The sequence below is a fragment of the Pempheris klunzingeri genome, chromosome 16 (genome assembly GCF_042242105.1).
Source record: "Pempheris klunzingeri isolate RE-2024b chromosome 16, fPemKlu1.hap1, whole genome shotgun sequence".
In the NCBI taxonomy this organism is placed as follows: domain Eukaryota; kingdom Metazoa; phylum Chordata; class Actinopteri; order Acropomatiformes; family Pempheridae; genus Pempheris; species Pempheris klunzingeri.
The window spans coordinates 6,566,642-6,581,863 of record NC_092027.1 but is presented as its reverse complement, the minus strand read 5'-3'; the positions used below and the strand labels follow the sequence as shown (position 1 = coordinate 6,581,863).

The window sequence follows — 15,222 nt, the reverse complement described above, 5'->3', positions numbered from 1 at the left end:
CACTAGAGGCTGCTATTTTGCAAGTTATTGATTGAACCTGGGGCAAAAAAACTGAATATGCATTGTCCAAAAAAAGTTATTGTCCAACTAAGGCATCTCCCCCTGAAGCAAAACAAAAAGTGCATAACCCTGTCTGCTTAAAAAGAACTGGTCTTTGGCCAACTGTGGAAGATGGTGGTTGAGCAGGGCAGCTCTCTGGTGAGTTAAACTGCATAAATGGTGTGAGGCAGCTCTGCGCTACAAAACTATGAATTCTGGACAAATCCTTGTCTTGGAAAAAAGAAAAGGTTCAAAACAAAGAATTCATGAGAGGTACAAGGCTTGAAACACACATGAGACACACACTCACAAAGAGTCACAACCAGGCCCTGAGGTGGCACAAGGGACACGGTATCAAGTTGCACGGGAAAAAAAAGGCCCATTTCACAGTTTATTGGTAAAATCTTGAATCTTTGCACGTAATCTCGAGCACAGTCACATCCCCATCTCTGTCTCTCCCTATCTCTCTCTCACTCTAGCAGCACGCCTTATTGTGTGGGCTGGCCAGGTGCCTACGCAAACCCCCTATCCCAATCTGCCTGGCGGTGCCGAGAGGAGCGAGCGAAGAGAAAGGAGAGAAAGTGAGGAGGAGAGGGGAGGAGGCGTAAAACGGGTACTCACACTCGCCAAGTGTCTGCAGCTCCAGGGGAGCGCTGTAGGCTCCGTAGTCGATGGGAGGCGAGGAGGAGGAGGAGGAGGAGGAGGAAGAGGAGGACGATGTAGAAGAGGAGGAAGAAGTAGAGGAGGACGAGGAGGAGGCTGAAGACGAAGAGGATGAGAGAGGGGAGGAGGACAGGGACGAGGAGGGGGCTGGCGTGGAGAAAGGGCGGATGAGGAAGACATATGTGGTGCCAGGTTTGAGGTTGTTGACACTGATCCGTGTGGCGGCAGTCTTCACAGTAGAATAACTCTGATCCTTTTGTTCCTGTGGAGACAGAAAGAAAAGTGAGAGACAGAGAAACAGGAGGAGAAAGAGAGGGAGTGAGACGAGTAGGTGGAATCCATTTGTGAGATGTCTTGTTCATTTGCAAGGCACAGTTTATAAGGCTGGAGGACGTGCGAGACTATTTTGTAACCAAATCAAGGAGTTTGGTAATGTTTGGTTTATTCGTTCATTTATTCAGCGGAAAAATGTTTCATGGAGTCAGACAAAGTTTTAAAGAGTCAGTTTGCCAGGTCAAGTTCAGAAGTTTGAATTCTTTAAACTGCTTTCAATAGAGAACTATCACTCTGTGCTTCGGAAATAAATTATGACAAATTCCAGACAGCCATTAAAGCATGACTCTATTCAGAGAGGTCTTTAGAAAATAAAACAAAGATAGTACTCATCTGTTCCCCTCTGTGAGAATGACTCACAAAAGTGGGTACAATGGAAGCAGTGAGTAGGTGATACACATTAGCATAATTACTCCACTTGTTGTCTGATATGTTTGTTTTTTTCCGTTTCATGCTATCTGTTTCCCATCTCTGCCTTGTTTCAACAAATGCTCCTTATCGGATCTTTGCACGTCATGCCTCTGCATGTCAATAAGACCACTCGAACCAAGCTCGTATAGCAGCTCTGACGGTACTGTAAATCTGATTTACGTGTAGAATGAGTCAACGACGGCAAAGCATGGAGTTCAGCAAGTACAAAGTACCTGCATGTGGCCACAAGGATTTGGAGCTGCATGCATGATCATTATTGCTTTTTTTTTTTTTTTTATGTACGGTGTGCGTCCAGGAATAGGAATGCACAGAGAGGGGGGAATGAAGAAATCAGGAAGTGAGAGAGAGGAACACAGGCAGAGGGAAATAAAGAGAGAATGGCAGCTATTGTATAATGAGTGGCTCCTGTGGAGTGAGCTAGCATAGCGTGTGACATAGAGAAGAGAACAGAGGAGGTTGGAGAGGAATGAAGAAGAAATCACACAATCACAGAGTTCCTCAGAAAAGATCAGTGGGAGGGAAATAGCACACACAGTCAGAGATGACACTTTGTAATATTTAGTAATGAATAAACAGTGAATTAATCATTATTAGTCATAACCATTGTTAGTCAGTATTGTCGTCAGTGATTTGTTATTTGCTATGTTCCAGATGAAACACTTTTGAACACCTTATGCGTTATATTGTTATTAAATGTTTAACACGTTCACCAGTGAGCACTATGTGGGCCTTTATGCTGTGAAGCTGCGTCTTACTAAAATAAGAAGTAAGAAAAAGGCCATGGACCGGCAAAGCAAAGCCATATTTTATACTTTAACAGGCTCTTTGCTGCAGTGTAGTTGTAGTGTATTGCCATTTCATTTCATGGCCTGTCAACAATTTTCCTGTCTCACTCTCAGTTATTCTCCATCCATCCCTTCCCTCATTCTGCTTTTTTCTCCTGCATCTACTCTCACAAAGCAACTTCATTGATTTCGTTCTATCTATCTATCTGTGCTCTAACAAGCATCTTTCCACCAAGTCATCTTCCCCTCATCTGTCCTTAACACCTTACCTAGCCCTTTCTGTCCCTCAGTTATCACACAGGCATCTCTTGTTATTTCCTCCCTTTTTGCAGGTCTGCCCTCACCCATTCCTCCCCCTTCTAAATCTTCCCCTCTTTTTTCAAAACATGTGGGAGTGCAGCAGTAAGGAGCATGGCTTTATTAAATATGGTGAAGCATAGAGAAGGGAGGGAGGTGTGAAAATGGGTGAGAGTGTGACACGGCCAAACACAAAGACCTGGCGTTGCCAGAAAATGCGGCGTATGAAAATGGAGAGGCGTGAGCGTGGCAGCTGTGGTTTACGTGCATGACAGATTTACTGTGAAGACTATGACTGTTGACGGGGCGGCCACAATCTGACTAAGTGCTATGTTAAATGAGCGTGATAGGCCCGATGAAATTACAGTGCTTATCCATAAAAGCAAAAGAAAATGTGGCAGTAATATGGACTCTGGGTTATGCATAATTAGTCCTTGAAATGCACCATAAAAAAAAAAGATTTTTGAATGATATCTCAATAGTTAGCAGTTCAAGACAATGATTTTAATGTTACGGAAGAAGGTTATAAATATAATAGCTCTGATTCAAATCAAGAGGATACATGAGGATGTCCATGCTGTCACCATGGATACCAACTGGGCCAGAGTAATGCTAGATTTTCAAATCTAATACTGATATTTAAAAGCTTAAAGAAAGATGATAATAATAACAATAATAATAATAATAATAATAATAATAAGCAGCTGTATATTGTCCTCAGTGACTCCGGGGGAAGAGCTTCAAAGTTAAATAAATTATCCCGGCTTGGGCTTAAGGTCAGAAAAGTTTTGAAAGAAAGTCTGCATCACAAACTAGAGTCTTGGGGTTGAAAGAAGCAAGGTTGTACTTTAGGAGGCAGTGGGGGTCTAATGAAAAACACTATTGAGTTGCACTATGGGAAATGTAGCATCCAGCTTTTTTCCAGCCTGACCCAAACAGTCAGTCAGGAAATCTCGGCCTGATTTTGACCTTTTTCCCTCGAATATATCTTTAGCATTCCTGTATTACACGCTCTTGTTACTTAGTGACCTCCACATTAACCAAAACTTATAAATGTTTCTTTAACTTTTAAATGTCTTGATTACTTTCCTCTATTTAGTACAGCTCTATACATGTCGTGGTGAGGATAAAGAAACAAAGGGCTACAGGATTAGCGGTTGAAACCAGAAAAACAGCGTGAAAAAGATAAGACAGATTATGATGTACCAGTGGATTTACCTTCTCGTAGTATTTGACCTCATATTCGGTGCGGCTGCTGTTTGGGTAGGAGGGCTCTCTCCACACCAAGGTTATGCTCTTCTGCTCGATCTTCTCTGCTCGCAGCTCACTGATCAGAGATGGTGCTACAAGGAGGGAGAAAGGGGATGAGAGAGAGAGAGATCAAGAAAAGAGATGAGTTTGGGGATTCAGGTCTCATTCAATATAAATGCAATAGCTTCAGGAGTTTTCTCATAGACATCAGAAACAGTCTTTACCCTCATGTATTTCCACTTTTTACACAAGGCTTTGACTGTACAGGCAAAGGGAAAAGGGACTAGTACTGCACTTTCTTTTACAAGGTGGATTTTGCCAGAAAGCAGGCAATGATATATATATATATTTATATATGTACAGCCAGGTAAGAGAGAGGTAACTGATTAATTATTGAAGCTGAGACATGTCAGAGCAGACAACTTCATCGCACTCCATGAATGGACAAACACTGTTTTCTTTGCCTGTGTGGCATTGAACAGAGAACTGGGACAGTACACTGGGACTGACAATAGATCAATACAGATATGGATTGACTGACAACTCTGTATCGACACAAGACTAACTGATGGAGACGCTCTTAATCTGAACCCTCTTTTCCTCTCGGAGTCTCTCAATTAAACTGACCTCGCAACTTTTTCTGACTCGATCTCGGAAGAGCCGCAGTGAAATTTATCCTGACAGATATTTCATCTCTTATTGATCAAAACAGAGGACAAAACAGAGGCTGAATTATCCGCACAAAGCTTTTTCGAAATTTAGATGCAGTGTGTAATGGCACTGGCCCCGCTAAGCAATCAATTTCATTACAGAGGGAAGACCAGTTCTTTGTTTCTCTGTCAACAAATGACAGGCAGCACATAGTATGATAATCAGCAAGCACCACCCACTCTTGCTTAAGTGCTAATTATGCCATGTATAATGAAGTAGTAAAATGGGTTGTCAATCAAAAATACTAGGAAAATAAAGGGGTGCAGTCAGTGTGGCACAGGCCTTTATGTTTGGGAGGAGCGGTGCCATTAAGGCCATTAGGGTTAGGTCTAGAAGGGGTGGGTAAGGGGTGTTTTCTGTCATAGTTTTTGTAGTCAATGACAATTATTGCTGTTTTTCACTTACTTAAACGCCTTTCAGTACCCCCCTCTCAAAAAGACATGATCCGCAGGATTTTCTATGGCACGAAAGCCCCTTTTCCTTACTTCTTGCACTTTCTTTCTGCCCCTGATTCAGTTCCTGTTTTCAATGCCATCTGTTTTTACTCTATCCTTTCTCATCCTCCCCTCAGTCGGTTGACTGTCCCTCTTTCTTGCTCAACCCACTTCCTGTTCATCTCCTTCCTGACCTTTAACCGTCAATTCATCTCTTTCTTCAGTGACACACTAATGAATATGTTCAGCCTGTCATTCACACATGAACAAAACAATGCACACGCACACACACGCACACACACACACACACACACACACACACACACACACAATGCATCTGTGCAGCTCCTTCAGTCCTCCTCTCAAACAGCAGGATATTACAGTCATTTTAGGCAGCGGATCAAAGACACACTCGATCTGTCTGCATTTCTCACTGTCCGTCTCCATCTGTCTGTTTTTTGATGTCTCTGAAAACACAGGTATTTATCCATTATTCATGGCAACTTCAGTGAATTCTTGTATCATAGAGGCAAAGCGGGGGGGTATCTGTATATACTTGTCCGTGTGTGTGTGTGTGTGTGTGTGTAGTAGGAATTTGGAGATTTTTTTTTTTTTTTAAATATATGCAAATTTTTGCAAATATTGTTTTGTCTTATTTCAACACCTAATCATACACATAAACTTTGTTGTTGTTTTTGTTGTTGTTGCTGTTATTATTACGTGTAAATAAAAGATAAGTTATGGGTACATAGTGTACAGTGAGCCGTAAGTGGAGGGTGGTTGTAGGAAAGAGGCGCACTGAAGAAGAAGGAAAGATGCTAATGAGCAGTAAACAGGAATGTAAATACGGACCTGCAGAGAAAGTATTCTTTATGATTAATGAATCTGCACAGGCTTGTATTATTTTGTGTAAATGAAACAGACTGCAGCACGGCTCATTAGAAAATCAAGGAATTACTCCGCTTCCCAAGACTAAAGAAAGTCCACAAGCGAGATGGGCCGGTGGTAAAAGGACAAATATCCGAGGAATTGCGAAAGAGAAAAAGAGCAAGGAGGTAAAATGACGGTTAAGAGAGAGAGGAAATACTAACAGAACAGTACTGACACCAAAACACAAAGAGAAACTCAGTCTAACTTACTAAACCAGGAGCACAGTGTCAACCTGCTCTCTCTATCTATAACTGTGGGCTATTGCTTGCTATTCTTTCCTGCCTTGTGTGCTGAATTATGCATAGGACTGGTATCTGCCTCCAAACTCCACATCACACATCACATTAATCTGACACACAAAAACCAAGTGTGCACTTTTCTTTACTGATACACACACACACACACACACACACAGAATCATATACAAATGCAAAAGTAATACAGCAGTTAAGGTATTTCCCTCTCGGCAGCTGAAAAGAAGTGGGTTTTTACATGTGTGGCTGAAACTACTGTTTCCAAACCCTTGAAGCACCTGCTATGAACTATATGTAAAAGTATATTTAAGTGTGTTAAGTGTACACCAATACATATGATCATACTCAAGTGGAAATTACCTTTCCCGAGGCCTGAAAAACTCTGATATCTGCCTTTTATAGCTCCAAAGCATATTCCATCATGAATTTATGAAGAAATACAGACCGTATACGGTCTAGAAACAGCAAGTCACACAGAATAATGAGAATTTAAAATTTGGTCCATTTCTTTAAGAATTTGCTTTCTAAAATCTCAAATTAGACAGAATTGCAATGGAGCAATGGTTTCTGTGTGGATATAACTATTCCAAGGCAAACGCACGTTCAGCCGTTTCATGCAAAAAGACATATGTGCGGATACTGTACACCCACTACTTCAACACGCACGGCACACACAAGCGTATGGTGGGTAGTGTTGGGTTTGGCACTGTATTTTGAGAGGAAGAAATCAATGCCGACTGGCGCCTGAAATGGCTTTTGCACACACATGTTCACACACACAAACACACACAATTGCAAAATAATTTTCACAAGTAATATAGAAGAGGTGATGGCTTTGGGGCAATACGCCTCTCCAGCCCTGCTGTGGAAGTACACCGCAGACCTTTTCAAAGCCTCATCATGCAGCAGAAATCACAGGGCAGACACACTGATAGGCACTCATCACAAAGACGTACAGCTTCTGATAAGATCCAGTATGAAAGCTTTGCTGTACACGTACCAATCACCGATGGGGATAATGGTCTATAGACTTCAAAGGGACACTATGATGAGAGCAAAAAAGTTAGGCATGAGGAAGAGTAATAGATGGGGTTTGGCACATAATAGCAAACAGACAACACACAGCTGTACCTCTCAGTGATTCCAGCTTCCATATAGACTGTGAGTTCAAGGTTGGACTGCGTATTTATAGATTCTGGTTCTGTTCGTCAGATCCAGTTTTGGTTGAATCTCAACTATAAACGAAACTTTCTACACCCTCGGGGTCGGACAACTCCAGACAGCAAAGTGAAAGTTCTGATCCTTTTCATATTTAAATAAGAAATCAAAATATTCAGAAAGCAGATTTAAGCTGCTGTAAATAGTAAGTTATTATATATTATTTTATCAGTATTTAATATTCTTTTTGGTTAAAAATTTAAAAATGAATATTCTCCATCTTGCTATGCACTAGCTCCGGATTTGCTATCTTCTCCTTTGGGTGCAGTTTCTCTTAAATCATGATGACCACTATTGGGAGGATCCAAAACTTTTACTACACTGCAGTACACAAGAAGCTTCATCATGTGGTGACATCACTTTGCTCTTTAAAATGCTACGCACAGACCAACATATTGGACTATATTGTGCACTGTGCGTGTGTGTACAGCCACACAGACAGAAGCACGGGCGGTCCTCACATGCTTTCAGAAATCAAAAAAATGAATTTAAAAGCATGTTTCTTAACAAATCCCTCAGTTCTTATAAATCCCAGTTCAGACTTGGTTCTTGATTCCCAATCCTGCAGACACTGGGGGTTATGTGGCAGCTCTGTGCGCAGGTCTCTATGGCAGGTAGATCTATGAATAGACTCTGGCACAAAATGGCAGCCACTGCTGTAGGCTCTTGTATCCATGTGTACAGAGGCAGCTGAGGTGCAACTGGCATCTCTGTGTCGTTATCAAAGGAGACAGGCAGAGGAGCTGCTCTCCCCAAGGGCGACGGCACAAGCGCAGCCGAACATCTCGCAGTCATTCTTACTTTTTTCCCCACTTCCTCACCTCTTCAGGTCCTCTCTCTGGAAATTTTCTCTCGCTGTCTCTCCATCTCCTTATCTCTCCATTTCCTCAAAACACAGCTCCGACTCCATTTCTGTTCTCAGGGGAATCTGCTGTTCCCCGCTGGCCCGATTGTGCCTCTGCTGAGATGACATCCATCTTGTCAGGAGGGAGTTTCATTGTTCTACTTCTCACCATCTCAAACCGTGCAATATCGTGTGCTCCTGTGTGACTATGCATATTAAAGAGCGAGCGACTGCATGTGCGTTGGGAATGAAAAGGCGAGATGGTAGAGAGCTATAAGTCGTAGGCAGGGATAATAGAGATAGTTGTATGTGTCAGGCATCTTCATGTTCAAAGGGTTAATGGGAAGCAAGAGTGTTGTTCCCTCTGGGCACAGCACCACTGGCTTCTACCTGGGGTTAAACCGATGCAATGATTTCTGTGACTGACAGCAGAGGAGTGGGAACATTTCTCTCAGTGGTTCCCAAATCCCAGCGGAGCGTGCGTGTGCACTTGAATTTCTTTAATGAAATCATTAAAGTTTCAAACAGAGAAGTAGTTGTGTGGTTAACTCTTCCGAGTATTTTCACTCATTTGAACTTTACAGTAACGTGTGTGTACGAGCTCAACTTTACGTCAGTGCAAAAAAAAAAATAAAAAATCAGAAAAATGAAAGTGTGCCATTGCATCTATTGTAGTTATGTGCCAGATTTCACTCAGATTTGAACAAAATGTCCTGCTGACAGACACTCTGTCATCTGAAGCCAGAATCCACTGCTGAACACTTTCAACTATCGTTAGAGTGGAGAAATGCTGTAGTAACCTTAGTGCAATGCAGTCGTTCTACTGACTAAATTAAAAGCCCACGGTTAGAACAGGTTTTTAGCAGCTCTTTGATGGAAGGAAATAGGTGAGACATTGAAGCTTTACATTTAGCTGTCACATTGAAATCACTAACGACTGAAAACTACCTTGCTTTAGACAAGGAATCTAAACACATTTAAAAGCATGATACAACATGGTGGTGTGGGCAACAAAGCACAGAGACAATATTATAGCTTTAAAGCCTCCAATGAACAATTTTAACACTGAAGGAGAACTTGGTGAACTTGGAGCAAACAATTAAATGATTCCAAACTATTCTGTTCGAAATCACGATTCGCCAGGTGGTTATGTGTGAGATGCAATTTAATTGCATCCTAATCTAATAAAGTTGTAGATACAGTAAGAGCAGCTACCCCACCCTGGTTTCACTATCTTGCAGCAGGTCTTGCTGTTTTAATCTGTGACTATCAGCCTGCCCCAGCGGTGGAGCGCTATCTGGCAACCTGTCCCTGCTCGACACTCGGTCTAATCTGCCCCATCAGCATCCAACCACCTGGACGTCTCATCCCAAATACACAGTCATATGTGCAAGTATTGTGCTCTGCTCTAAATAACTGAAGTGGAGACAGACACAGGCATCAGCTGTTGTTATTACTATTCATACAAGTAAAGCAAGAAAAGAGGGGGGCAGGGTTTGAGGGAATTTTGTCTTTTTTTTTGACATCTAAACTTGATATTTTGTCTGAGAGGGGGAAGAAAGGCAAAGGGAACACCTGGATAGAGCACATTTACATCTAAACTACAAGATTACATGTTGCAGAGACTCGATCCACGTAGGTGTGTGCATGGTGTGTGTCTGAATTGTGCGAGAGACACTGGTGTCTGTCTTTGTAACAGAGAGGAGAGTCTCAGTGATGGAATGATTAAATGTGTCAGTCAGTAGGTGGGTGGGCGACACCAAGACTAGAACAGTGAGCAAACAAGCGAGCAGGACAAAGAGTCTCTCTCAGTATGATACATTCAAAAGGTCCTGATCAACATAATCCAGCAGTGCAAAAACACCACCTCCTGAATATAAGCTTGCATGGAAATGGTAAAACATTTCTATGAATACATGCAACTAATGAGGATGAATTGGCGTTCGTAACTTTTGTCTGGTCATATTAATAATAATAATAGCTTGGATTTATATAACGACTTTCAAGAAACCCAAGTGGATGCTTTTAAGAAAAATCTCCTGCATGACAAAAACCTCCAATTACCTGTTGCCTCAGCTTTTAAAGGAGCTCACCAGGAAAGAGCTACTGAGGCCAACTTGCTTAAACTGGTCATGACAGCTGCACACCATCTGATTCTGAACACTCTTCAGACCCAGTGTGCTTTAGCCTAAAGGTAGAGGCATGGTCTGATCACGACACGTCTGTCAAGCCAGACAGCCTCTGCCTGGAGCCTCAAACAAATAAAAACACAGGCCCAACACACATACATGCACGCTCGCATAAACACACACACACTTAAAGTGACTGACCCAAGCCTGCTGCAGGAGATTGGCTACGAAGGTGAAGAAAACTATCTGCCCTGGCAGCTTGGTATGTGCATGCACACATACACTAACATCCCTACATCATCCTCCTCCCTCTACTATTGACATAGTGGAAGTGCAAAGTCAAGTCAAGTGCAGGCCAAACATATTGAGAGTGGAGGTGTTCTCATATAGTGCAGATCTCTACTTGGAGAAAGCACCCGTGGGGGAAGTATTCAGATCTTTTACTTTAACTTAACGTCGCAATAATGCAAAATAAAAAATACCTCATTAAAAGTAAAAGCCCTTGAATGAATATGTCACTCAAATAAAACTATTTAAATTATGGCAAGTTATTGAACTCATAACATTCAAAAATGGGACCCTCTAAATATCATGCCATTATTTATTATCAGATAATGATTACTGATGCAGATCACTGAGCAGGTGGCATTTTAACTGTTGTAGCGGGTCGATGTGGAGCAAGTTGTATAAATTCATATACTACATAGTTTATTCTATAGTAATGCATTATATTTTTTGAGCTGGTCATATGTTTTATATGTCAAAATTAGTAAATAAAGCTGTCAAATAAATGTGCGACAAAGTCAGTAAAATACTGAAATACTTCTACTATACGGGTTACGTATAGTAGAAGTATAGTATAAAGTAGCACCACATGGAAATGCATGTAAAACAATGATGTCATTTGAGTAAGGAGGACATGAGAGGGTGAGCAGAGATTAAGTAAACAATAATAGAGGATGCTCTAAATGCTAAAAAGTGTAGGAATTTCAACGTACATATTGTTTTGAAGACAGAAAATGAAAACAATGTAAAAAAAAAAAAAAAGGTACAATGAACGACAGAGAAGTGTGTATGCGGCTGTGTGTGTGTGTGTGTGTGTGTGCAATATTGGCCTGATGAGCTGAACTGTCTGTCACCCACCTACGGCTGGAGAGGAGTATGCTGTCATTCAGGCAGACAGCTGCATTTCTACACAAATTTCTCTCTCTCTCCTTCGCACAGTAGGATGCCGCCAACCGCCTCTCCTCTCCCCTCCAGCAACAAATCCCGAAAAGAAACAAAGACGGCACGCACACACAAGCACAGCCAAGCTCTCTGAACAGAGGCACGGTAAAAGGCTTCCCGAGGTATTAGACGGAGAAAATGAAACATGAGACTGATTTTGAAGTCTGAACTTTTCTTTCTAGTCTCTTCCAGACGACAAGAGTTTGTGTTTTCACCTGTTTCTCTTCCCTCCTGAGGGGAGGGGGGGGGATGTGCATCAAAGACAGCCCTCAAGACTTGTATGACACTCTGATTATGAGGATAACATTGTGTGTGTCATCAACTACATCCAAGCCTTGTTTTTGTTCCTAAATGAACACCACAATTCCCTGAACAACAAGAAACAGCCTGTAAAATCCACACACAGTGCACACATTCTAAAGACCCTCAGAGTGCCTCTTCATAGACTCCAATTATAAGCCAAGAGGTAGGCAATTAAAATTCCCATCACAGGGTGAAAAAGCGTCTTAAGTGGCTGGGCTATAGTCCTCAAAAGTAGCTTGATGACTCTATTCATTTGGTGCCTGCTGAAGCCTCACCTTCCCATCACTTCTAATTAAGGAGGCAAAAAGGATCCAAATGCCTCCATGCAGACGACTGGAGGCGAGGATGAGGGGAGAGAAGGTGAAGAGGTGTGAAAGTGGAAAAAAAAAAAAGGGTATTGGAAACTTGACAAAGAAGCAGAGGAGCACTCATTCAGTGGAGGAAAAAAAAAACATTTTTTTTAAGTTTTTTTTTTTTTTTCTGTCAAGAGGCAGGGAAAATTAATTAATTCAGGCTCAAACTTATAAATATTCAAACAGTCATAATGAAACCTGTACTCAGAAGACAGAGTTCTCTTAGAAAATCATGACGTGTAACATTAACTGAGTCAGAAACAACTCCTGTCCTGTTTAGCCTCCCCTCTTATCTTCCTTTCATCACTCAAACAGCCAATATCCCCCTTTCCTAACTTCATTTCATACCAGGAAGTGGTGCTGAGAACGGAAGTACATTTATCCAAGCACTATATAGCTGGTGGGTCCTAATTAATTTCAAATTTAAACTGCTTCTACTAGCAAATAGAAGCAAGCCCTGTACTTGTCGTATATTCATTTGACAAGTATAGTTACTAGTTTTCAGACTTTATCTGTGGTTCTGAATCTTTTTGGCCTGTGGCCCCTTTAGTAATGTCTGGTTAGGACCCCTTGTCATTGTTTCAGGTGCCTACGAGTTGTTAGCAGGTCCACCGAGGAGACATTCCCCATCTAACAGGTAAACAGATCAAATATTTTACAAGAAAACACATTAAAGGCTATTACAAAAAAAATTGTACACAGATTTGTGTTGCATGGCTTCGTTTTTCTCTTTTTCTACCCCATTAATACAATGATACATAGAATAATATGACTTTTTTTGCAGAATGGTTACTGTTTGTTACTTTAAGTACATTTAGTTGATAATACTGTACTTTTTAGGATTGTATAAGCAGGACTGTTCCTCGAGTAGGGTACTGGAGTATTTCAGAGAACTTCCTCCACCACTGATACCAGGATTCCACCACATTCTCTTCATTTTCTGCTTCCCTCATCTTTATCATTTTATTCTCCTGCATTCTCACGGTACACATCCTCTGCCGCTCGGCTTACTTTTCCTTGCTTGCCTCTAGTCGTCTTTTGTTCCTCTTCTATTTTCCCCCTTTTATCTCCAGACCTCATCTCCCGACTTTTATCCACACACAAGAACTTGCAAATGTGCTCCTTGTGCAGTTTCCACAGACACTTGTTTAAAGCGCCAGACAGCTCCAGGTAGTCCAGACAGAAATGTTTCTGCTGTATACACACCATTTATGGAGAAATACACATATTCTTGCTTTTGCTCTTCACCCCGTGCCTCCTTTCCCCTGCACCCAGAAGGCATTTTGTTCACAATGCTGCACCGCTCACCTCTCCCCATCCCTCCTCCACATCTTTATTCATCCCTCTCTCCTCTCCTCCCTTTATGTGTCCATCTCTCAGGCCCATGTAACTCCGCGGGGACCAGCCATCTAAAGCCCGACCAGTAATCCTCTCAGGATATTGAAATGCCAATCCTTCCTCCTCCCTGACCCGCACCTCCACCCCATCTCTACAGCTTTCCTGCATCCCTCTCTTCTTCCGTGCTTCAGCTAAAGCGCTTTGGATGTACCACTGGGGGCCAAGACATTCAACCCAAGTGTGTTATGGTCACACACACACACACACACACACACACACACACACACAAACACTGAGGATCGCTGAGGCAAGATGTCATTATTGCCGCCTTTCTTACACATACACAAATCAAGCATGAAGCAATGCACAGAGCGTATGGCGTGCAAGCACGGTAAAGCACACATGTGGAAATGTGTGTATGGCCTGATGCACGCAAAGCACACACTCATGTATATGTATCCCTAATCCACAGCTGGATAAGGGGCCCCATGAGCCCTGGGCAAAACTGATCCCCCATTTACCCAGCCCATGCCCCATCTCCTCACGCAACTCCAGTTATGTTTCTAGCCCCCCTTTCTCCTCTTCCCTTTTATCCATCCATCCATCCTTGACACACCATGCAAAACACCCCCCTTCCCCCTGGTGGCCTGGTGAGTCCTGATAAAACCCCATCTGTCTGGGAGAAATCCACTCCACTGTGCATGTGCAAGCATCCGATTTGAAAAGAAGCTTTTAAAGAATTCAATTTGTATTCGGTTTTAATGGAGGGTTCTAATGTCACCAGATTTAAAATAGTGTTTCAGATGCTTTTTATCCAGTAAGAGAGAAAATCTTGGATGCATGGATGTAAATTGACCCCCTGCGTGTCTGTGTGTGTGGTTGGGGTTTTTTTTGGCCATAATACAACACCCGTTAGCACCGTCTCTCCCAATCGCAGACCGTGCCCTTAAATCCTCAGGCTTTCTTGGCCCTCAGCAGCCAGCTAAACCATACCACCCGTTGCTAACAAGCTCACCATGCCCAGAAAAACAAATATTTTACAGTAAGAGAAGATGGCAAAGAGTTGCCGGGAGGAGAGAGAGAGTGAGAAAGGTGAGGAGGACAAGGGGAGCGGTGATTATGTCAAGAGAAAGAGAAGATAGCAGAAAGAGAAGGTGCGGATGGAGAGGGAGGTGGAGGAGGGAGAGAAATTACCATCTAAGAATAGTGAGTTTATAGGGAGAGCAGGAAAGGATAAAGTGGGGGAAATGAGGAAGGAAATAGAGGGTAAAAAAAGAAGAGGTCAGGATACAAAAGGGAGGAGGAGGTAAAAAAAAAAGCAAAAAGTAATAAAGAGATGATGAGGTAAGAGAGAGAGTGTGTGTGTGTGTGTGTGTGTGTGTGTGTGTGTGTGTGTGTGTGTGTTCCAAATCCCTGCTGCAGTATTCATAAAGGTCAGTGAGTTTTGATGGTGCAAAGTCTAGGTGTGGAGGCGTACACACATGTACGGACACAAGGCAGAGGTCTGCCCAGCACTGTTTTTTTTTTTTTTTTTTAATTCTGTAGCTGACCTGGCTGCACCTGCAGATGGGCTAGCGCAGCTCAAAGTGCTCAGAAATTCTGATCACTCCCACTGGGCATATCCTGTTCTGAAAAATAAAGACAGACATGGACTTTATGGATTTAGTTTGAGATACTAAAA

General features: G+C 42.3%; 1 protein-coding gene across 1 annotated transcript in view; it reads right to left on the bottom strand.

Moving 5' to 3' along the window:
* The window catches only part of LOC139215877 (ephrin type-A receptor 7), a 136,647-nt gene that overhangs the window by 23,234 nt on the left and 98,191 nt on the right, over positions 1-15,222 (bottom strand). Inside the window, exons 6-7 of the mRNA XM_070846913.1 lie at positions 3,768-3,892; positions 661-964 (exon numbers count right to left, since the gene is read on the bottom strand). Of these exons, the coding sequence (XP_070703014.1) occupies positions 661-964; positions 3,768-3,892 (429 nt within the window). The remainder of the gene's footprint in view (positions 1-660; positions 965-3,767; positions 3,893-15,222) is intronic.